Source organism: Tripterygium wilfordii, chromosome 7, assembly GCF_013401445.1.
Source record: "Tripterygium wilfordii isolate XIE 37 chromosome 7, ASM1340144v1, whole genome shotgun sequence".
In the NCBI taxonomy this organism is placed as follows: domain Eukaryota; kingdom Viridiplantae; phylum Streptophyta; class Magnoliopsida; order Celastrales; family Celastraceae; genus Tripterygium; species Tripterygium wilfordii.
Window position 1 is genome coordinate 8,466,307 of NC_052238.1, and position 23,554 is coordinate 8,489,860.

At 34.6% G+C, this 23,554-nt stretch overlaps 1 protein-coding gene across 1 annotated transcript; it reads right to left on the reverse strand.

Moving 5' to 3' along the window:
- Positions 1 to 16,315: 16,315 nt before the first annotated feature.
- On the reverse strand, positions 16,316 to 17,706 carry LOC120002587. Its single transcript, XM_038851349.1, has 4 exons — positions 17,641 to 17,706; positions 17,270 to 17,551; positions 17,076 to 17,177; positions 16,316 to 16,997 (listed from the first exon to the last, which is right to left on the reverse strand). The coding sequence occupies exons 1-4, from the start codon at positions 17,704 to 17,706 to the stop codon at positions 16,425 to 16,427; spliced, it is 1,023 nt and encodes a 340-aa protein (XP_038707277.1). The 3' UTR covers positions 16,316 to 16,424.
- Between the last annotated feature and the right edge of the window lie 5,848 nt (positions 17,707 to 23,554).

Sequence of the window (23,554 nt, forward strand, 5' to 3'; positions counted from 1 at the left end):
TATATATATTAAAATTATTTGATATTCTTTATGTGTATATATATAATTTATATTTAAATTATCTGATATTCTTTATTCATATATATAATATATATTATATATATTTGATATTGCAATCATCCATTTCATACAATTTAAAATTAACGATGACTTCATACAATTAACAAAAGTCTAATATTCATCAAATAAATAAACACACATTGTTAACCATCTTCTGACTCTTCCTCTGTCTCGGAATCATCAAATTCTGATTCTTCTTTTTCATCGTCATCATCAATCTCTTCCTCAATCATTTGCCTTGTAGAGTCAGAATCCACTTCATCAGGTTCAACTTCATTGTCGACGAGAGACTCTACTTGATCAGTATCTCCTCTAATTGTCTCGATTGGTACTTCATCATCTTGAAAGGCATCATCCATTTGCTTTAATTGTGCAATAATTGTGTGCCTCGCTTTCGTCTTAATCTCGACCCACCAATCTTGTTGATCACGTTATCCCTTCTGGATACGAGCAAAGTATACTTGCTCCACTTGTTGTGCAATTATAAATGGATCAAACTTTTTGTACCTCCCTCTACGTTTCACATCGACAATCCCATATTGTTTATGGATTCGTGTACCTCAATTAGGAGTTGGGTCAAACCACTCACAATTAAAAATAATAATTTTTTTCGGTAGTCCTAGGAAATCCAATTGAACAATCTCTTTCAGTATTTCGTAGTAGTCATATTCTGACTGTCCATAATCGGTCCCCCATATGCATACATCGCAGTTGATTGTTGACTTGCCTTCGCTTCTGGCATCAGTGTCAAACTTATATCCATTGACATAATACGTATTCCAGATATCAACCCTCCTCAATGGTCATTTGGACATGTCTCGTATGAGTTCATCGGTAATCCTGTTTTGTGGGTCATAAACCTTAAACATATAAATGATAAGTTAATTGATAATATATTAGTCCAATGAAATAAAATAGTGTCTTTGTATTAAAATAGATAGATACTTACATATTGTCTGAACCATGATGCGAAACCTTTCTCAATTTCATAATCAACTTCGTCGTCATTTAACGTAGGTGCTGATACTCGCACGAAACCTATAAACATGCTGCAAAACATTTATAAATTCACATCCATCATTCGCTTAAATTATGACCACTTTATAATTCATATATAATTTATGGTAGCTTACATTATAAAAGTCTGGACAATATCACAATTTAGAAACACGTATAATGTTGTAGCATAGTATTCTCTATCAGTGAGGTAACATCTACCAACCTCACCAGTAAGACGATCGGCTGATTGAAGATTGAAATTCTAGGGAATTCCGGGGGTTAAAAGTACCACCATCATCATTTTGAGGCACTCTGGTTCGTCAAGAGCTCACACTAGGTTTAAAGTATTATGAAGCAAATGTCGATGTCTCTTCCACTATATATGCTTCACAAATAGATCCTTCCACATGAGGTTTATTTTTAACCTTCTTCTTTAAGAAGTGAAGGAACCTATTACAAAAATCAATCAAACATACTATTATACTCTCTTTAGTGTTCTTTGTAGTCTAAGTTGCTAGTTTAGCTTTCATACAACGTTTCGTTCGGTAAAGATGCCAATATACCAAGTTATGTTTGAAATTGCACAAAAACATCAAAACCTCATCTATGGAGAGAGTTGAGCAAATCCAAAGCATCAAAGTTGACTGTTATACTCTCTTAGTGCTCTTATAAGTCTAACTTGCTATTTTAGCTTTCGAACAGCGTTTCATTAGGTAAAGATGCCAATCGATCAAGTTCTATTTGAAATTGCACAAAAAGTCAGAACCTCGTCTATGGAGAGAGTTGAACAATTCGAAAGCATAAAAGTTGACCATTGTACTCTATTTAATGTTTTAAGAATTCTAACTTGCTAGTTTAGCTTTCGTACAATGGTTCATAATCAAAAGATGCCAATAGACCAAGTTATATTTGAAATTGCACAAAACGTGAAAAGCTCATCTATAGATAGAATTGAGCATTCCCAATGCATCAAAGTGGACTGTTGTACTCTATTTAGTAGTCTTAGAATTCTAACTTGCTAGTTTAGCTTTCATGCAACATTTCATTTGGTAAAGAAGGCAATAGACCAAGTTATGTTTAAAATTGAACTAAAACGACGAAAGCTCCTCTATGAAGAGAGTTGAGCAATTCCAAAGCATCAAAGTGGACCTTTATACTCTATTTAGTGTTCTTAGAATTTTAAGTTACTAGTTTAGCTTCCGTACAACATTTCGTTCGTTAAAGATGTCAATAGACCAAGTTATGTTCGAAATTGCACAAAACGTGAAAAATTGTCTATGGACAGAATTGAGCATTCCTAAAGCATCAAAGTGGACCGTTGTATTCAATTTAGTGTTCTTAGAAGTCTAACTTGCTAGTTTAGTTTTCAAACAATGTTTCGTTAGGTAAAGATGCCAATAGACCAAGTTATGTTTGAAATTGCACAAAAAGGTCAAAAGGTCGTCTATGGAGAGAATTGAGCAATTCCAATGCATCAAAATTGACCGTTGTACTCTATTTAGTGTTTTTAGAATTCTAACTTGCTAGTTTAGCTTTCGTACAATGTTTCATAACCAAAAGATGCCAATAGACCAAGTCATGTTTGAAATTGCACAAAACGTGAAAAGCTAGTTTATGGATAGAATGGAGCATTCCCAAAGCATCAAAGTGGATCGTTGTAGACTATTTAGTGTTCTTAAAAGTCTAACTTGCTAGTTTAGCTTTCATACAATGTTTCGTTAGGTAAAGATGTCAACAAACCAAGTTATGTTTGAAATTGCACAAAAAGTTGAAAAGCTCGTCTATGGAGAGAGTTGAGCAATTCCAAAGCATCAAAGTCGACTGTTATACTCTATTTAGTGTTTTCAAAAGTCTAACTTGCTAGTTTAGCTTTCGTACAATCTTTCGTTAGGTAAAGATGCCAACAGACCAAGTTCTATTTGAAATTGCACAGAAAAGTCAAAAGCTCGTCTATGGAGAGAGTTGAGCAATTTCAAAGCATAAAAGTTGATCGTTGTACTCTTTTTAGTGTTTTTAGAATTCTAACTTGCTAGTTTAGATTTCGTACAATGTTTCATAACCAAAATATGCCAATAGACTAAGTTATATTTGAAATTGCACAAAACTTGAAAAGCTCATCTATGGACAGAATTGAGCATTCCCAAAGCATCAAAGTGGACTATTGTACTCTATTTAGTGGTCTTAGAAGTCTAACTTGCTAGTTTAGCTTTCGTAGAATGTTTCATTTGGTAAAGAAGCCAACAGACCAAGTTATGTTTAAAATTGAACGAAAACGACAAAAGCTCCTCTATGAAGAGAGTTGAGCAATTCCAAAGCATCAAAGTGCACCTTTATACTCTATTTAGTGTTCTTAGAATTGTAAGTTACTAGTTTCACCTTCGTACATCATTTCGTTCGTTAAAGATGTCAATAGACCAAGTTATGTTCGAAATTGCACAAAACGTGAAAAATTGTCTATGGACAAAATTGACCATTCCTAAAGTATCAAAGTGGACCGTTGTATTCTATTTAGTGATCTTAGAAGTCTAACTTGCTAGTTTAGTTTTCGTACAATGTTTCGTTAGGTAAAGATGCAAATAGACCAAGTTATGTTTGAAATTACACAAAAACGTCAAAAGGTCATCTATGGAGAGAATTGAGCAATTCCAACGCAGCAAAGTTGACCGTTGTACTCTATTTAGTGTTTTTAGAATTCTAACTTGCTAGTTTAGATTTCGTACAATGTTTCATAACCAAAAGATGCCAATAGACCAACTTATGTTTGAAATTGCACAAAACGTGAAAAGCTAGTCTATGGATAGAAATCAGCATTCCCAAAGCATCAAAGTGGACCGTTGTACACTATTTAGTATTCTTAGAAGTCTAACTTGCTAGTTTAGCTTTCATACAATGTTTCATTAGGTAAACATGCCAATGAACCAAGTTATGTTTGAAATTGCACAAAAAGTTGAAAAGCTCGTCTATGGAGAAAGTTGAGCAATTCCAAAGAATCAAAGGGGACTGTTAAACTCTATTTAGTGTTCTTAGAAGCTTAAGTTGCTAGTTTAGCTTTTGTACAACGTTTCGTTCGGTAAAGATGCCAATACACCAAGTTATGTTTGAAATTGCACAAAAATGTCAAAAGCTCGTCTATGGAGAGAGTTGAGCAATTCCAAAGCATCAAAGTCGACAGTTATACTCTCTTTAGTGTTCTTAGAAGTCTAACTTGCTAGTTTAGCTTTCGTACAACGTTTCATTAGGTAAAGATGCAAACAGACCAAGTTCTATTTCAAATTGAACAAAAAAGTCAAAAGCTCGTCTATGGAGAGAGTTGAGCAATTCGAAAGCATGAAAGTTGACCATTGTACTCTATTTAGTGTTTTTAGAATTCTAACTTGCCAGTTTAGCTTTCGTACAATGTTTAATAACCAAAAGATGCCAATACATCAAGTTATATTTAAAATTGCACAAAACATGAAAAGCTCATCTATGGACAGAATTGAGCATTCCCAAAGCATCAAAGTGGACTATTGTACTCTATTTAGTGGTCTTAGAAGTCTAATAGTTGAGCTTTTGTTCAACATTTCATTTGGTAAAAAAGCCAATAGACCAAGTTCTATTTGAAATTGCACAAAAAAGTCAAAAGCTCGTCTATGGAGAGTGTTGAGCAATTCCAAAGCATGAAAGTTGACTGTTGTACTCTATTTAGTGTTTTTAAAATTCTTACTTGCTAGTTTAGCTTTTGTATAATGTTTCATAACCAAAAGATTCCAATAGACCAAGTTATATTTGAAATTGCACAAAACATGAAAAACTCATCTATGGACATAATTGAGCATTCCCAAATCATCAAAGTGGACTATTGTACTCTATTTAGTGGTCTTAGAACTCTAATTTTCTAGTTTAACTTTCGTACAACGTTTCATTTGGTAAAGAAGCCAATGGACCAAGTTATGTTTAAAATTGATCGAAAACGACGAAAGCTCCTCTATGAAGAGAGTTGAGCAATTCCAAAGCATCAAAGTGCACCTTTATACTCTATTTATTGTTCTTAAAATTGTAAGTTACTAGTTTAGCTTTCGTACAACATTTCGTTCGTTGAAGATGTCAATAGACCAAGTTATGTTCGAAATTGCACAAAACGTGAAAACTTGTCTATGGACAGAATTGAGCATTCCTAAAGCATCAAAGTGGACCATTGTATTCTATTTAGTTTTCTTAGAAGTCTAACTTGCTAGTTTAGTTTTCGTACAATGTTTCGTTAGGTAAAGATGCCAATAGACCAAGTTATGTTTGAAATTACACAAAAACGTCAAAAGGTCGTCTATCGAGAGAATTGAGCAATTCCAACGCATCAAAACGTCAAAAGCTCGTCTATGGAGAGAGTTGAGCAATTCCAAAACATCAAAGAGTACCGTTTAACTATGTTCAGCGTTCTTAGATCTCTAAGTTGCTAGTTTAGCTTTCGTACAACGTTTCGTTCGATAAAGATGCCAATAGACCAAGTTATGTTTGACATTGCACAAAAACGTCAAAAGCTCGTCTATGGAGAGAGTTGAGCAATTCCAAAGCATCAAAGTCGACCGTTATACTCTATTTAGTGTTTTTAGAAGTCTAACTTGAAGGTTTAACTTTCGTACAACGTTTCATTAGGTAAAGATGGCAATAGACCAAGTTCTATTTGAAATTGAAAAAAAAAGTCAAAAGCTCATCTATGGAGAGAGTTGAGCAATTCCAAAGGACGAAAATTGACCTTTGTGCACTATTTAGTGTTTTTAGAATTCTAACTTGCTAGTTTAACTTTCGTACAATATTTCGTAACCAAAAGATGCCAATAGACCAAGTTATGTTTGAAATTGCACAAAACGTGAAAAACTCCTCTATGGATAGAATTGAGCATTCCCAAAACATCAAAGTGAACCGTTGTACTCTATTTAGTGTTCTTAAAAGTCTAAATTGCAAGATTTGCTTTCGTACAACGTTTCGTTAGGTAAAGATGCCAATAAACCAAGTTATGTTTGAAATTGCACAAAACTAGAAATGCTTGTCTATGGACAGAATTGAACATTCCCAAAGCATCAAGTGAACCGTTGTACTCTATTTAGTGTTCGTAGAAGTCTAACTTGCTAGTTTATCTTTCATAGAACATTTCGTTTGGTAAAGATACCAATAGACCAAGTTATGTTTGAAATTACACAAAGTGTTAAATGCTCATCTATGGACAGAATTGAACATTCCCAAAGCATGAAAGTGAACCGTTGTACTCTATTTAGTGTTCGTAGAAGTCTAACTTGCTAGTTTATCTTTCATACAACGTTTCGTTTGGTAAAGACGCAAATAGACCAAGTTATGATTGAAATTGCACAAAGTGTTCAAAAATCGTCTATGGACAGAATTGAGCATTCTCAAAGCATCAAAGTCGATATGTACTCTATTTAGTGTTCTTAGAAGTTTAACTTGCTAGTTTAGCTTTTGTACAACGTGTACAACGTTTCTTTTGGTTTATGCCAATAACCAATTTATGTTTGAAATTGCACAAAAAACGTCAAAAGCTGTTCTATGGAGAGAGTTGAGCAATTCCAAAGCATCAAAGTGGACCGTTGTACTCTATGTAGTTTTTTTAGAAGTCTAACTTTATAGTTTAGCTTTCGTCCAACATTTTGTCAGGTAAAGTTTCCAATAAACCAAGTTATGTTTGAAATTGCACAAAACAGAAAAGCTCGTCTATGGACAGAATGGAGCATTTCCAATGCATCGAAGTGGACTGTTGTAGTCTACTGTTATTAGAAGTCTAACTTGCTAGTTTATCTTTCATACAACGTTTCGTTCGGCAAAGATGTCAATAGACCAAGTTATGTTCAAAATTGCACAAAACGTCAAATACTTGTCTATGGACAGAGTTGAGCATTCCTAAAGAATTATAGTGGACCGTTGCACTCTATTTAGTGTTCTTAGAATTCTAACTTCCTAGTTTAGCTTTTGTACAAAGTTTCGTTAGGTAAAGATGCCAATAGACCAAGTTATGTTTGAAATTACACAAAAACGTCAAAAGCTGTTCTATGGAGAAGGTTGAGCAATTCCGAAGCATCAAAGTGGACCGTTGTACTCTACTTAGTGTTTTTAGAGGTCTAATTTTCTCGTTTAGCTTTCGTACAACGTTTCGTAGCAAAACATGCCAATAGACTAAGTTATGTTTAAAAATGCACAAAACGTGAAAAGCTCATCTATGGACAGAATTGAGCATTCTCAAAGCATCAAAGTGGATCGTTGTACTGTCTCTAGTGTTCTTAGAAGTCTAACTTTCTAGTTTAGCTTTCGTACAACGTTTCGTTAGGTAAAGATGGCAATAGACCAAGTTATGTTTGAAATTGCTCAAAAACTTGAAAAGCTCGCCTCTGGAGAGAGCTAAACATTTCCAAAGCATCAAAGTGGACCGTTATATATACTCTATTTAGTGTTCTTGGAAGACTTAGTTGCTAGTTTAGCTTTCGTACAACGTTTCATTCGGTACAAATGATAATAGACCAAGTTACGTTTGAAATTGCACAAAAACGCCAAAAACTTGTCTATGGAGAGAATTGAGCAATTCCAAAGGATCAAAGTGGACCGTTTAACACTAATTAGATTTTTTGGAAGTCTAACTTGCTAGTTTAGCTTTTGTACAACATTTCGTCCCAAAAGATGCCAATAGACCAAATTGTATTTGAAAATGGACAAAACGTGAAAAGCTCATCTATGGACAAAATTGAGATTTCTCAACGAATAAAAGTGGACCATTGTACCCCTATTTAGTGTTCATAAAAGTCTTAACTTGCTAGTTTAGCTTTCGGCCAACGTTTCGTTAGGTAAAGATGCCAATAGTCCAAGTTATGTTTGAAATTACACACAAACTTGGAAGCTCGTCCATGGAGGGAGCTGAGCATTTCCAAAGCATCAAAGTGGACTGTTATATATACTCTATTTAGTGTTCTTTAGAAGTCTAACTTGCTAGTTTAAGTTTTGTATAACGTTTCGTTACGTAAAGTTGTCAATAGACCAAGTTATGTTTGAAATTGCATAAAAACGTCAAAAGCTCGTCTATGGAGAGGGTTGAGCAATTCCGAAGCATGAAAGTGGACCATTGTACTCTACTTAGTGTTTTTAGAAGTCTAATTTGCTCATTTAGCTTTTGTACAAGCTTTCGTAGCAAAAGATGCCAATAGACCAAGTTATGTTGAAATATGCACAAAACGTGAGAAGTTCATCTATGGACAGTATTGAGCATTCCCAAAACATCAAAGTGGACCGTTGTACTCTATTTCTTGTTCTTAGAAGTCTAAATTGCTAGTTTAGCTTTTGTACAACGTTTCGTTCGATAAAAATGCCAATAGACCAAGTTAGGTTTGAAATTGCACAAAATGTGAAAACTTGTCTATGGACAAAATTGAGCATTCCTAAAACATCAAAGTGGATCGTTGTACTTTATTTAGTGTTCTTACAATTATAATTTGCTACTTTAGCTTTCGTACAATATTTCGTAACCAAAAGATGCCAATAGACCAAATGGCACAAAACGTGAAAAACGTGAACAACTCTTCAATGGACAGAATGGAGCATTCCCAAAGCATCAAAATGGACCATTGTACTCCATTTAGTATTCTTAGAAGACTAACTTGCTAGTTTAGCTTTCGTACAACATTTCATTCGTTAAAGATGCCAATAGACCAAGTTATGTTTGAAAATGCCCAAAACGTGAAAAGCTCGTCTATGGACAGAATTGAGCATTCCCAAAGCATCAAAGTGGACGGTTGTACTCTATTTCTTGTTCTTAGAAGTCTAACTTGCTAGTTTAGCTTTTGTACAACGTTTCGTTCGATAAAGATGCCAATAGACCAAGTTAGGTTCGAAATTGCACAAAACGTGAAAACTTATCTATGGACAAAATTGAGCATTCCTAAAACATCAAAGTGGATCTTTGTACTTTATTTAGTGTTCTTACAATTCTAATTTGCTACTTTAGCTTTCGTACAATATTTCGTAACCAAAAGATGCCAATAGACCAAATGGCACAAAACGTGAAAAACGTGAACAGCTCTTCAATGGACAGAATGGAGCATTCCCAAAGCATCAAAATGGACCATTGTACTCCATTTAGTATTCTTAGAAGACTAACTTGATAGTTTAGCTTTCGTACAACGTTTCATTCGTTAAAGATGCCAATAGACCAAGTTATGTTTGAAAATGCCCAAAACGTGAAAAGCTCGTCTATGGACAGAATTGAGCATTCCCAAAACATCAAAGTGGACCGTTGTACTCTATTTCTTGTTCTTAGAAGTCTAACTTGCTAGTTTAGCTTTTGTACAACGTTTCGTTCGATAAAGTTGCCAATAGACCAAGTTAGGTTCGAAATTGCACAGAACGTGAAAACTTTTCTATGGACAAAATTGAGCATTCCTAAAACATCAAAGTGGATCGTTGTACTTTATTTAGTGTTCTTACAATTCTAATTTGCTACTTTAGCTTTCGTACAATATTTCGTAACCAAAAGATGCCAATAGACCAAATGGCACAAAACGTGAAAAACGTGAACAGCTCTTCAATGGGCAGAATGGAGCATTCCCAAAGCATCAAAGTGGACCGTTGTACACTATTTAGTGTTCCTAGAAGTTTAACTTTCTGGTTTAGCTTTCATACAACGTTTCGTTTGGTAAAGATTCCAATAAGCCAAGTTATGTTTGAAATTGCACAAAACGTGAAAAGCTCGTCTATGGACAGAATTGAGCATTCCCAAAGCATCAAAGTGGACGGTTGTACTCTATTTAGTGTTCTTAGAAGTCTAAGTTGCTAGTTTAGTTTTCGTACAACGTTTCGTTTGGCAAAGATGTCAATAGACCAAGTTACGTTTGAAATTACACAAAAACGTCAAAAGCTCGTCTATGGAGAGAATTGAGCAATTCCAAAGGATCAAAATGGACCGTTGAACTCTAATTAGTGTTTTTAGAAGTCAACTTGCTAGTTCGGCTTTCGTACAACGTTTCGTACCAAAAGATGCCAATAAACCAAGTTGGGTTTGAAAATGGACAAAACGTCAAAAGCTCATCTATGGACAGAATTGAACATTCTCAAAGAATAAAATTGGACCGTTGTATTCTATTTAGTGTTTTTAGAATTCTGAACTTGCTAGTTTAGCTTTTGGACAACGTTTTGTGAGGTAAAGATGCCAATAGTCCAAGTTATGTTTTAAATTGCACAAAACTTAAAAAGCTCGTCTATGTAGAGAGCTGAGCATTTCCAAAGCATCAAAGTGGACAGTTATATATACTCTATTTAGTGTTCTTTAGATGTCTAACTTGCTAGTTTAACTTTTGTATAACGTTTCGTTAGGTAAAGTTGCCAATAGACCAAGTTATGTTTGAAATTACACAAAAACGTCAAAAGCTCATCTACGGAGAGGGTTGAGCAATTCCGGAGCATGAAAGTGAACCGTTGTACTCTACTTAGTGTTTTTAGAAGTCTAATTTGCTCGTTTAGCTTTCGTACAATGTTCCGTAGCAAGAGATGCCAATAGACCAAGTTACGTTTAAAAATGCACAAAACGTGAAAAGCTCGTATATGGATAGAATTGAGCATTCTCAAAACATCAAAGTGGACCATTGTACTCTATTTAGTGTTCTTAGAAGTCTAACTTGCTAGTTTACCTTTCGTACAATGTTTCGTTTGGTAAAGATGCCAATAGACCAAGTTAGGTTCGAAATTTCACAAAACGTGAAAAACTTTTCGATGGACAAAATAGAGCATTCCTAAAACATCAAAGTGGATCGTTGTACTTTATTGTTCTTACAATTCTAATTTGCTACTTTAGCTTTCGTACAATGTTTCATAACCAAAAGATGCCAATAGACCAAATCGCACAAAACGTGAAAAAGTGGAAAGCTCTTCAATGAACAGAATGGAGCATTCTCAAAGCATCAAAATGGACCGTTGTCCTCCATTTAGTATTCTTAGAAGACTAACTTGCTAGTTTAGCTTTCGTACAATGTTTCGTTCGTTAAAGATGCCAATAGACCAAATTATGTTTGAAAATGCCGAAAACGTGAAAAGCTAGTTTAGCTTTCGTACAATGTTTTTTAACCAAAAGATGCCAATAGACTAAGTTACGCTTGAAATTGCATAAAAAGTGAAGAGCTCGTATATGGACAGCATATAGCATTCCGAAAGCATCAAAGTGGACCGTTGCACTCTATTTAGTGTTCTTAGAAGTCTAACTTGCTAGTTTAGCTTTTGTACAATTTTTTTGTTAGGTAAAGATTCCAATAGACCAAGTTATGTTTGAAATTAAACAAAATGTCAAAAGCTTGTCTATGGAGAGAATTGAGCATTCCCAAAGCATCAAAGTGGACCGTTGTACTCTATTTAGTGTTCTTAGAAATCATACTTGCTAATTCAGCTTTCGTACAACGTTTCGTTAGGTAAAGATGCCAATAGACCAAGTTCTATTTGAAATTGCACAAAAAAGTAAAAGCTCGTCTATGGAGAGAGAGTTAAGAAATTCCAAAGCATGAAAGTTGACCATTGTACTCTATTTAGTGTTTTTAGAATTCTAAGTTGCTAGTTTAGCTTTCGTACAATATTTCGTAACCAAAAGATGCCAATAGACCAAGTTATGTTTGAAATTGCACAAAATGTGAAAAACTTGTCTATGGACAGAATGGAGCATTCCTAAAGCATCAAAGTGGACCGTTGTACTCTATTTAGTGTTTTTCGAATTGTAACTTGCTAGTTTAGCTTTCGTACAATGTTTTGTAAACAAAAGATGTCAATAGACTAAGTTATGCTTGAAATTGCGTAAAAAGTGAAAAGCTCGTATATGGACAGAATAGAGCATTCCCAAAGCATCATAGTGGACCGTTGTGCTCTATTTAGTGTTGTTAGAAGTCTAACTTGCCAGTTTAGATTTTTTACAAATTTTTTGTTAGGTAAAGATTCCAATAGACGAAGTTATGTTTGAAATTGCACAAAACGTCAATAGCTCGTCTATGGACAGAATTGAGCATTCCCAAAGTATTAAAGTGGACCGTTGTGCTCTATTTAGTGTTCTTAGAAGTCTAACTTGCTAGTTTAGCTTTCGTACAACGTTTCCTTAGGCAAAGATGGCAATAGACCAAGTTATGTTTGAAATTATACAAAAACTTGAAAATCTCGTCTATGGAGAGAGCTGAGGATTTCCAAAGCATCAAAGTGGACCATTATATATACTCTATTTAGTGCTCTTAGAAGACTAAGTTGCTAGTTTAAATTTTGTACAACGCTTCGTTAGGTAAAGTTCCCAATAGACCAAGTTATGTTTGAAATTGCACAAAAACGACAAAAGCTCGTCTATAGAGAGGGTTGAGCAATTCCGAAGCATCAAAGTGGACCATTGTACACTACTTAGTGTTTTTAGAAGTCTAATTTGCTCGTTTAGCTTTCGTACAATGTTTCGTGGCAAAAGATGCCAATAGACCAAGTTATGTTTAAAAATGCACAAAATGTGAAAAGCTCGCCTATAGACAGAATTGAGCTTTCCCAAAACATCAAAGTGGACCGTTGTACTCTACTTAGTGTTCTTAGAAGACTAACATGGTAGTTTAGTTTTCGTACAATGTTTCGTTAGGTAAAGATGCTAATAGACCAAGTTATGTTTGAAATTGCACAGAAACGTCAAAAGGTCATCTATGGAGAGAATTGAGCAATTCCAGCGCATCAAAGTTGACCGTTGTACTCTATTTAGTGTTTTTAGAGTTCTAACTTGCTAGTTTAGCTTTCGTACAATGTTTCGTAACCAAAAGATGCCAATAGACCAAGTTATGCTTGAAATTGCGCAAAACGTGAAAAACTCCTCTATGGACAGAATTGAGCATTCCCAAAGCATCAAAGTGAACCGTTGTACTCTATTTAGTGTTACTCGAAGTCTAAATTGCAAGATTTGCTTTCGTACAATGTTTCGTTAGGTAAAGATGACAATAAACCAAGTTATGTTTGAAATTGCACAAAAATTTAAAAAGCTCGTCTGTGGAGAGAGTTGAGCAATTCCAAAGCATCAAAGAGGACCGTTAAACTATATTTAGTGTTCTTCGAAGTCTAAGTTGCTAGTTTAGCTTTCGTACAACGTTTCGTTTGGTAATGATGCAATTAGACCAAGTTATGTTTGAAATTGCACAAAAAGGTCAAAAGCTCATCTATCGAGAGAGTTGAGCAATTCCAAAGCATCAAAGTCGACCGTTATACTCTATTTCGTGTTCTTAGAAGTCTAACTTGTTAGTTTAGCTTTCGTGCAACGTTTTGTTAGGTAAAGATGCTAATAAACGAAGTTCTATTTGAAATTGCACAAAAAGTTGAAAGCTCGTCTATGGAGAGAGTTGAGATATTTCAAAGCATGAAAGTTGATCATTGTACTCTATTTAGTGTTTTTAGAATTCTAACTTGCTAGTTTAGCTTTCGTAGAATATTTCGTAACTAAAAGATACCAATAGAACAAGTTATGTTTTCAAGTACAGTAATTAAAAAATATTAAGTAAAAAATGTTGTTATAAATTTAATATATAAATTAATAAAATAATTATTTTAATAAATATGTAACAAAAGTGGGGCCTACTTTTGTTTTAATAAATATAACATATTGTTTTATATATAAAAGTGCTGAATATATAAAAGATTATTATATATCTGTTAAATCACGTAATCATTAGTTGGGACCCACATTTGAAATTTAAAAATAATTGTATCAGATCAGAAGAAGGCAGTCAGAGTCCAAGGCTTAGAAATTCGCTTCGATAAATACAAAGATCAGCCGAAGGAAAACAATAGGAGATAGTACAAATAGAGAAGATCCACAGCAAGAAAGCAATAAGAGAAAATCAGTTCAAGGGAAAAAAATTGAAGGAGAGAAAATGGTACCTATGAAAATCCAACTGATTTCTTGAAATAGGTCACCAAGAAGGGACAAACCCAAGGTTAGAAAAGAGAATTGCAACATGCGTTGATGATTCTGGTAAAATATGTTAAGTGATTCAAGAGAGATGAACCTGGACTGGTGAAGTGAGTTGGCAGTCATTTCGTTAATAAAGATCTAACGCTTGAAGAAAATCAAAAGCTGAAGCGTCTGAAGCTTCAAAGGAAAACAACAAACTTTCATATAATTTGATTTAGCTGAATATATATATATACACACACACATCTATACTGCTTGTTTGCGGCTCCGTTGCACCAAACAACATGTAGATGTCAGTGGATCCAATGGCATCCCAGCTTCTGGGGGCGTTTTCGCCCTCACAATCGTAATCTTTCCCTTCCCATATCTTTTAAACATTCTTATTGATGTGTTTGATTCAATCTAGAGATTTAGTTTTTACATACGATCTGCCATTTTTATTCTCTGTATGCACCAAATGGGTTGCGAAAATGAATTGCGACTTCTCTGAAAATGGTCCCTATTATGATTTATTCATATATTTCAATGTTATGGTGTGGGTCTTTCTCCTATTAGGTGAACGGTTACATGCATTATCAACTATACAATGCTGAAGATGGCATGCAACAGTTAAACATGTTAAAAATGCATTTAAGGATAGATATAGTGAAGTACTCATTTAAATTATATGAACAGGTTGTTATTCATGTAAATCTGTCTAGACAACCATATCGGCTATGCATTTATATTTGTTCCGTTGATTGCTGAACCAATACAATTTGATACTCACTACAAGAAAACAAGGAAATTCCGTCGCTAATCCTATTTGAGACAGAAATTTGTTTGTCACAAAAACTCTTGTCGCAAATAATTAGTGACAGAATATTGCAAATTGCGACGGATTAGTGACGAAATTAGGTTGTATTGGACTTTGCGATGGAATTTTTGTCGCAAATTAATTAATGGACAAAAAAATAATATTTTGGATATTAGCGACAAAATATTCCATCACTAACGTGACACGGATTGTGTGGCGGCATATTCTGTGGCAAAATATATTATTTTTTTTATTCGAAATTTTTAATTTACGTAAATAAATATATTAAATTTTATATAAAAAATATTAACGACATAATTTGTTTAACAATTTCGTCACTAATTATATTATTTTTAGTTTTTAAATTTATATTTTATAATAATGATTTTTTAAATTCTGTATTATTATAGTTCAACTACAATTATCAATTAAATAATTCCATTAAAACTATATTATCAAAATGTGCGAGAAATAACAGGTAATAGAAATTAATATTATAAATAAGCAATTCAATATTTTTATCAAATACAATCTAATCCCCATCAGAAAGGTGTCCATGTGAAGCACAATCATTCTCATGGTTGTTTCTGGGGATTGCATCTGCATCCAAGAAAAGAACTCCTCCAACCTCCGCTCCTCATCCTGCATCTATTGTCGCAAGTCACCAACTTCATCCAATAACTCAGAGTTCATCTGAGCGATGCGCTCCTCTAACTCCTGCTCTAACTCCTCGTAAGTATACAATCTGGAATGTCCAATGGAGCAAGATGAAGAACTAGGCAAAAAGCTTGCCTCAGATCCAAGCCCGTAGGTGCGACCTCTCTTATTCTTCCCATCAGTCGTCGTAAAGAATAAAGGATCCTCATCCAACGGCTCAAGAGGTGACTCACTAGTAGAGAAGATTGATCGCTGTGTCAACACGTCTTCCTTCAGCTTGTTAAATTTGTTCTGCAAGAAAAGATACCAATACTCATGAATACTCACTACAAGAAATTAGCGATTTACCAACCGCTACATCGGTTGGAAATTTGGGAAAAATCGGTTGGAAGTCGTATTTTCCAACCAATTTCCAACCGATATATATCGGTTGGTAAAAACGTTGTCGAAAATTATGTTCCAACCGATTTTTTAATCGGTCGGTAATTTCCAATCGATATTGTCGTTGCAAAAATATTATAGTCCGTTGGAATATTTTTTTGTAGGTACCGTAATTTTTCGTTGGAAATATTTTTTTCCAACCGATTTATAATCGGTTGGAAAAAGTACAAAAAATCAGTTTTAAATATTTTATATACAATGGAAATTAATTATCCACAATAATTATTACCAACTGATTTTTCGGTTGGTATATATTGAATTTAAAAATTATTGTACCAACCGAAAAAAGTTTGCAAAGCAAGATAAAGATACCGCACAATCGGTTGGTATAGATATATACCAACCGAAATAGCAGTTCATACGGTTACATTAAAATAAAAAATAAATTAAATTATACTTTATGCCACCTGTAAAAAAATCTTCCGAAACAAATCTAAAAGCAATTCAGATACAATTTCATCAAATAATTCAGTATATCAAATAGGATTATCAATATATCATCATAAGATTCAATTAAACAACTTAACACAAAGTAATCCAATCCTATTCATCATCCTCACTCTCAACTCCTTCATCTTCCTCATCCCCACCTTCATCTTCATCATCCTCACATTCATCTTCATCAAGTGATAGTTGAGATGAAGTAGAAGCCCCATAAATAGCTTTGACATTCATTTGTTTGAAAAGAAGACTAACCATCTTGTTTGTTTTATTAAGCTTCTTCATCGCCTTGGAGTGCAAACGTTTGTATTGAATATTTTCCTGCTGCAATGACTCCAGACGAGTAGCCAACTCAGCTCTTCCATTTCGTTCCATCTCTAACTGAGTATTAAGCTCAGCACTAAGTAAAGAAACATGAGTCCTAACTTTTTCTTGAATGTATTCATCTTCATCCCAATGATTTGAGAAACTTGAATGCCGGGAAGAAGCATCTGAAACCACTGTGGATTGTAAACCAAGTCCATACAACCTCCCTTTTCTCTTCCCACCAACCGTTTCCTTCCATAGGTCTAATTCAGATGGTAAAGGATGATCAGCATGTTGATCACCACTACATGACCCTTCCCCTGTGCTCTGACTTGCCTCTAGCTGACTCATCTTATCAGTAAACTTGTTCTGCAAAAGAAATATAATTAATTTTCTAAGATTATAGACATTTACTTAGTGTATTTGTGACAAGTGCCCATGACTTACATATGTCATCCCGGATTTAGTATCAACCCACGTCTTGTTTTTTTTCATATGCATGCGCATAAATAATTTAGCTACAGTTGGCTTCCTACCCAACTCTTCTTCCTGTAATTTTAAAGAACTATAATACTAACATCTATTATAAAATTTATGTTAATAAAAAAAAAGAAAGTGAAATAAATAATTGTCAAGAATACCATCTTTCTTGCATATTTTGTGGCAGGGGCGAAGCCACCTGTATGCAATGAAACACCATTTTCAGAGAAAGTACGATTTCTCTTGTTTTGCACACTTATCTTTTTAAAGTGTTCAGATATCCAGTGGTTGCAGAGTGCCTCCCACACTGAATCTACAATCCAATCCGGCTTGATCCTTCTAACATGCACATCTGATAACATATCTTTCATTCGAGTTGCCCCACGCTTCTCAAAATTAGCGCGAATAAGTGGATCATGATGGGGCAGCCAAGTAAATCTCTTCTGCATTACAATTGTAATAAGAATTACACATTAACGTTATGTACGATAATGTATTTTAACAACAATGAAAAATTTAAACAATAACTTGCCTCAAACTCTCTAAACCAAATCTTTCGAACTTCTGGGGGTATTTTCTTCCATGAGGGATAGGGCATATCAAATTTGCTCCGAACTATTTCAGATATGCCACTAATCGCAGGCTTATGTGGATGAAATCTGTTTGAAAGTAATAGCAAAAATATGTATTGTAAAAAAATTAATAAAAATTCAATTCATATTTGTTTCTTACTTACCCTTCTCCATCAGGCTCTATTAACTACTTCTTTGGATTCGGTGTCTCACTGACCTCTGCATGACTAGAGCTGGTAGCATGTGTTTGATTAATGGGTGGTGATCCTGTAGGAGGATTTGAATTTTGTGAAGTAGTTGGGCTAGAACTTGATAGAGGTGGTGGCAAAGTGGACGGAGGTGGTTGCAAATTAGTGGACAAAAATGGTGGAACAGTTGATGGAGATGGTGAAGCTGCAGCTGTAGAGGAAGGTGTAGGGCTGTCATTAGAAACCCTAAGCCTGTATTTCCTTAAGCGACCCCTATTAGTTGATGTCCCTTTCCCAAAATCCTGCCTATGACCCGAATCCGACATCTGACTACAGATTAATGGATTCCAACAACTGAAATGATAAAACAAGGAAAAGAGAGATTTACTTGCATATGGGTAAGTAGAAAATATATTGAAACAATTAACTTGAAATGCCACTGATCCCTTACGAAAACAGATCAATTCAATGCTAAAGCTGCAGGCAACGTAACATACAACATACCAATGGTAACAGATTTATAACATAGGCAAATAATTTATCTATTTCATTTATATGAAATTCAAAACTCTCAACAAAACAATTGACAACCATAGAATTAATCTAAAGATTACCAATTGAACAAGCCGGCATTCAAGCTCTGTATAACATAAAAAATAGCTCAAGTAGCACACGAATTCAAGCAAACTCCAGAGTGTTCTTTTAGAAATATATAAGTGCAATGGAATATATAAGTAACATGAATTCATAAAGAACACTAATGTTGATACAGGAAGAAGAATACTAGAATAATATTAATACCTTAAGAAAAATCACACTAAATCAAGAAGGAAAATCAGACTTACTTTCACTTTTGTAACTCCTCCTCCTAAATGTGCCACTAGCCAACTCGAAATCAAGTTTTCTGACTTCAGAAAAACCTAGCAGTATTTATAGATAAAGCCAATATAAATATTAAACAACATGTTGCATTGTCAAGAGGCTATAACACAATGACAAGTATCAATTTGTAGTAAAGTTTCATGATTCAAAATTCAGACAACAAGTCTAACAAAAGGACAAAACATGTGGGGAAACTAAGATCACCTATTCAGAATCACTATCAGTAGTAAATTCTGATTCGTCATCATTTTCAATATCCTCATCATCTTCATCATCCTTCGTTTCACTATAACCATCAACTTCCTCGTAGTTGCCTTCAATGTCGTGTAAGTTTTCAAGATGATCGCCTTCAATGATTACATGTTGTTGTGCCATTGCGTCATCTTGATAAGCAACCTCCAGAGTGTTTTTATCATCTATTATACTCCTAGATTTAGTCTTGAAGACAACCCACCAATTTACTTTCTCTTTTACCTTTCCTGGATAAGGTGCATAGTACACTTGACTCGCACATTGTGGTAATATGAGTGGATCAAATTTTCCATACCTCTTATTATGTCGAATTTCAACTATTCCATAGTGTTTATGGACTTTCATACCTCGATTTATCATCGGATCAAACCAATCACAAGAAAACAACACCACCCTTTTAATAGGTTCTCCAGGATATTCTAATTCCACCAACTCTTTAAGGACTCTAAAATAATCATTTTCTCCTTCACCATGACCCGTGCCTTTGACACACACCCCACTATTATTCATTTTCTTCCCTTCACTCCATGCATCTATGTGGAACTTGTACCCATTGACAAAGTAAATGGGCCATGTATTCACTGCTATTAAAGGGCCCCATGCCAAGTCATGCAAATATCGATTTAAAATAACATTTTTAGGATTGTGGACGTAGGCATAGAAGAAAATAATTAGTAAGATAAAACAAGTGGAGCTATGTATCTTTAGTACAAATATTTAGATGCATCACTTACATAATGCTTGAACCATAGTGCAAATTCAGCTTCAATCCTAGCATCCACCTCATTGTCACTAATTGTGGGGTGACTGTTTGTATATATTGAACAAATATACTGCAATACATGCATTATATCAGTTGAACATGTATGTGCTTGAGTGATTGAATATAAAGTATTGTTAATAGTACGTGCTACTTACTCAATATATGGTTCGACCTCCTCACAATTTAACAAGACATGTAATGTGGCTGCAGCCAATTCTTTCTTGTTTAAAAAACGAGATATGCATTGTCCAAATGGACGTCCAGGTTGGTTGAAAATAGATAGAGTTGGTCGGATTGAGTCATCTAGAGCCCCATCATCATTTCGTCCAACTCTAGTTCTCATAGTATGTACATGAGGCTCAAAATAATACAAGCAGAAATGAGAAGTCTCTTGGCATAAGTATGCCTGACAGATGGAACCTTCCACACGAGCCTTTTGCTTCACCATCTTTTTTAATTTACCAAGAAACATGTTTGTAATTATATTGTGCAATTAGTGTAAATTTAAGAAAGTTAGTCCATATCGACAAAAATAACTAACAAGACATGATTAAATTAAACAATTTTTACCTCTCAAAGGGGTACATCCATCTATATTGAACTGGTCCACCCACAATCGCTTCAAATGGCAAATGAATAGGTAAATGCTCCATTGAGTCAAAGAAGCCTGGTGGAAAGATTCTTTCGAGCTTGCATAAGATAACATGAATGTTTTGTTGCATTTGATGTAACTCATCCACTCGTAAAGTTGTTGAGCATAAATCGCTAAAGAACTGACTCAATTCAATTATAGGATTCCATATTGGTTCTGGTAAAGCATTAAAGGCAATTGGAAGTAAACACTCCATAAACACATGACAGTCATGACTTTTCATACCAAACAACTTGCCCTCCTTCATGTCTACACACCTAGCCAAATTTGAGGCATATCCATCAGGCATTCTCAACCCTTTTACCCATTCACATTCTACTCGTTTTTGCTCAATGGTAAATGAAAATTTTGCTTTTGGCTTAATCACTCTGCCATTGGGTAACTCTTTAAGCTCCAAATCCCGTCGCCTACAATATTCTTTCAAATCCATTCTTGTTTTTATATTGTCCTTGGTTTTACCTTTGACATCCATGATGGTGTTAAACACATTATCAAACACATTCTTCTCTATGTACATGACATCCAGATTGTGACGAAGCAAGTGAGATTTCCAATATGGTAATTCCTAAAATATAATTTGTTTCAACCATTTATCTTGTACACCGTAACCATCCAATCTACTAAGGTTATTTTCAATTACTTTAGGGAGATATTGTATTATTTCAAACATTTCATCTCCACTCAACCTATTTGGCGGTTGTGAATTCTTAACTCGATTTCAGAAGAAAGAATCCTTATTCCTTCTAAATGCATGATCCATTGGCAAGAATTGGCGATGACAATCAAACCAAGAATTTTTACCCCTGTGTTTCAAAGTAAAAGCCTTTGATCGATTCATACAATAAGGGCATGCTAATTTTCTAGCTATGCTCCACCTTGACAACATTCCATATGCAGGAAAATCATTGATTGTCCACATTAAAGCTACCCTCATTTTGAAGTTTTGCTTTCTTGAAATATCATATGTTAAGACACCCTCGTCCCATAACAGTTTTAGCTCATCTATCAAAGGCTGCAAATACACATCTATCTTACTCTTGGGGTTATACGGGCCAGGAATAATACAGGTCAAAAACATGTACGGAGTAGTCATACACATCTCAGGAGGAAGATTGTATGGAGTAATAATTACTGGCCAGCACGAGTAAGGTGAAGATGATTGACTATACAGAGTAAAACCATCAGAACATAAACCAAGTCTAACATTTCTTGGCTCAATAGCAAAATCAGGGTAAGTTTGATCAAAATGTTTCCAATGTTCTCCATCTGATGGGTGGCACAAAACACCTTCATCCCGCCTTTTTTCATAGTGCCATCTCATGTGACTTGCAGAACTCATTGAGGCGTATAGCCTCTTAAGTCTAGGAATGAGCGGCAAATAATGCAGCCTTTTAAAAGGGACATCTTTCAACTTTTTCTTACAACTCCCACTTGACTTATATCGAGCAGAACCACAAAACTTGCATTCCCTTAAATTTATATTATCCTTATAATATAATAAACAATCATTAACACAACAATCTATTTTTTGGGAGATAAGTCCAAGTTTGGAGATTAATTTCTTTGCTTGGTAAAAATTAGAAGGTATGCAATTGTCAGGAGGATTTGTCTCTTTCATGAGTTGTACAACTTCATCAAAACATCGTTGTGGCATATTATAATCAGATTTAACACTCAACATCCTAACAGCGACTGACAACTCAGAGTGGTTAGATCCAGGGCACAATTGTTTTTGGCATGCATGCAACATATCATAAAATTTTTGAGCATCCATATTTGGAGCTTCCTCAACATTTTGTTCATATTGAGTGGTAAAATCAGGGCATACAGCTTCGAAAATCATTTTCTGATATCTATTCATTTGTTGATCATCATTAATGTGCACACTACTTGAACCTGGTAAAGATCTGTCAACCTCAACATCTATTTGAGGTTCTTCCTCTCCATTTGAAGTCTAATACCAATAATTAGGTGTGAACCCTTTTCTATAAAGATCAACCTTTACCTCATCAGGAGTTAAGTACCTCTGATTTTTGTGTTTTGAGCATGGACACCTTAATTTTCCCTCACTTAAAAATATCGGATGTTGACATGCAAAAGAAATAAACTCCTCCACCCCAAGTAAAAAGTTATTTGTAATTCCCTTTCGGCCTGGAAGAAGCCTATTATACATCCAGTTACGATGCTCAAGAATATCCATCCTACATAGTGTTAAAAAGATACGAAAAATTGCATGCTAAAAATTTACACTTCCTATAACTACTTGTAGAATTTTTCAAAAAATGATGGAAACAAGCAACGAACAACTGTAGAGACTCCACATGGAATCTATAGTTTTCTAGGAAGGATCAAATCAACACTCTATAAAGGTCTACAAAGCAGATAATGTCTCCATGATTTCTTACTATAGGAAGATAGCATGACCAGGGAACAAAACTTATTAAATGGGTACCGAGCTGAGTAAAAAAACATTGTTGAGGAAGTCATTCAGTTCTTGGCCTTGTGAAAGCAACCAATACATTTGAAAAAACATAGTTGAACGAATCAATAAAAATAGTACAACATTACTATGTACAAAAAAAATGAAAAAATTGACAATGTGAATGATATTCGCAGTTTGATGATCAAACCATGCACCTCAAATGTATCAAAGCTGAAAAATCAGTAAACTACAACCAACCAATCCATGATCACGCAAAGAAAATGAGAAAAATAATTCATTATTATGCTTGTTACTCATGCACCTAATGCTATGCACACAAACGTCCGTTTTCAACACATAAAATCCCTTACCTTTAACTGAAAAATGGCATGGAAAGTTATATCGTCGACTTGCGTTCTTCAAGTGTTGAGGGGGAGAAAAATATGTGGGGTGTGTAGCTGCCCCTAGATTTCAAATCTTCATCTTCCAACTGTGAGAGAGGGGGTTTGCTCTGCTGGTACAACAAAACACATCTTGTCAATAACCATTATAGATAGCATTATATATTTATATAATTTGCAGGAGATATATTTTATCAGTTCATTCAAAAATGCAAAATAAGCCTAAAAAAACCACACCTGAACACTCGAGCATAAATTGTAGGAGCAGGTCCAGAATCATCAAATGGAGAAATCAATTAAGTCTTTATCTGCTG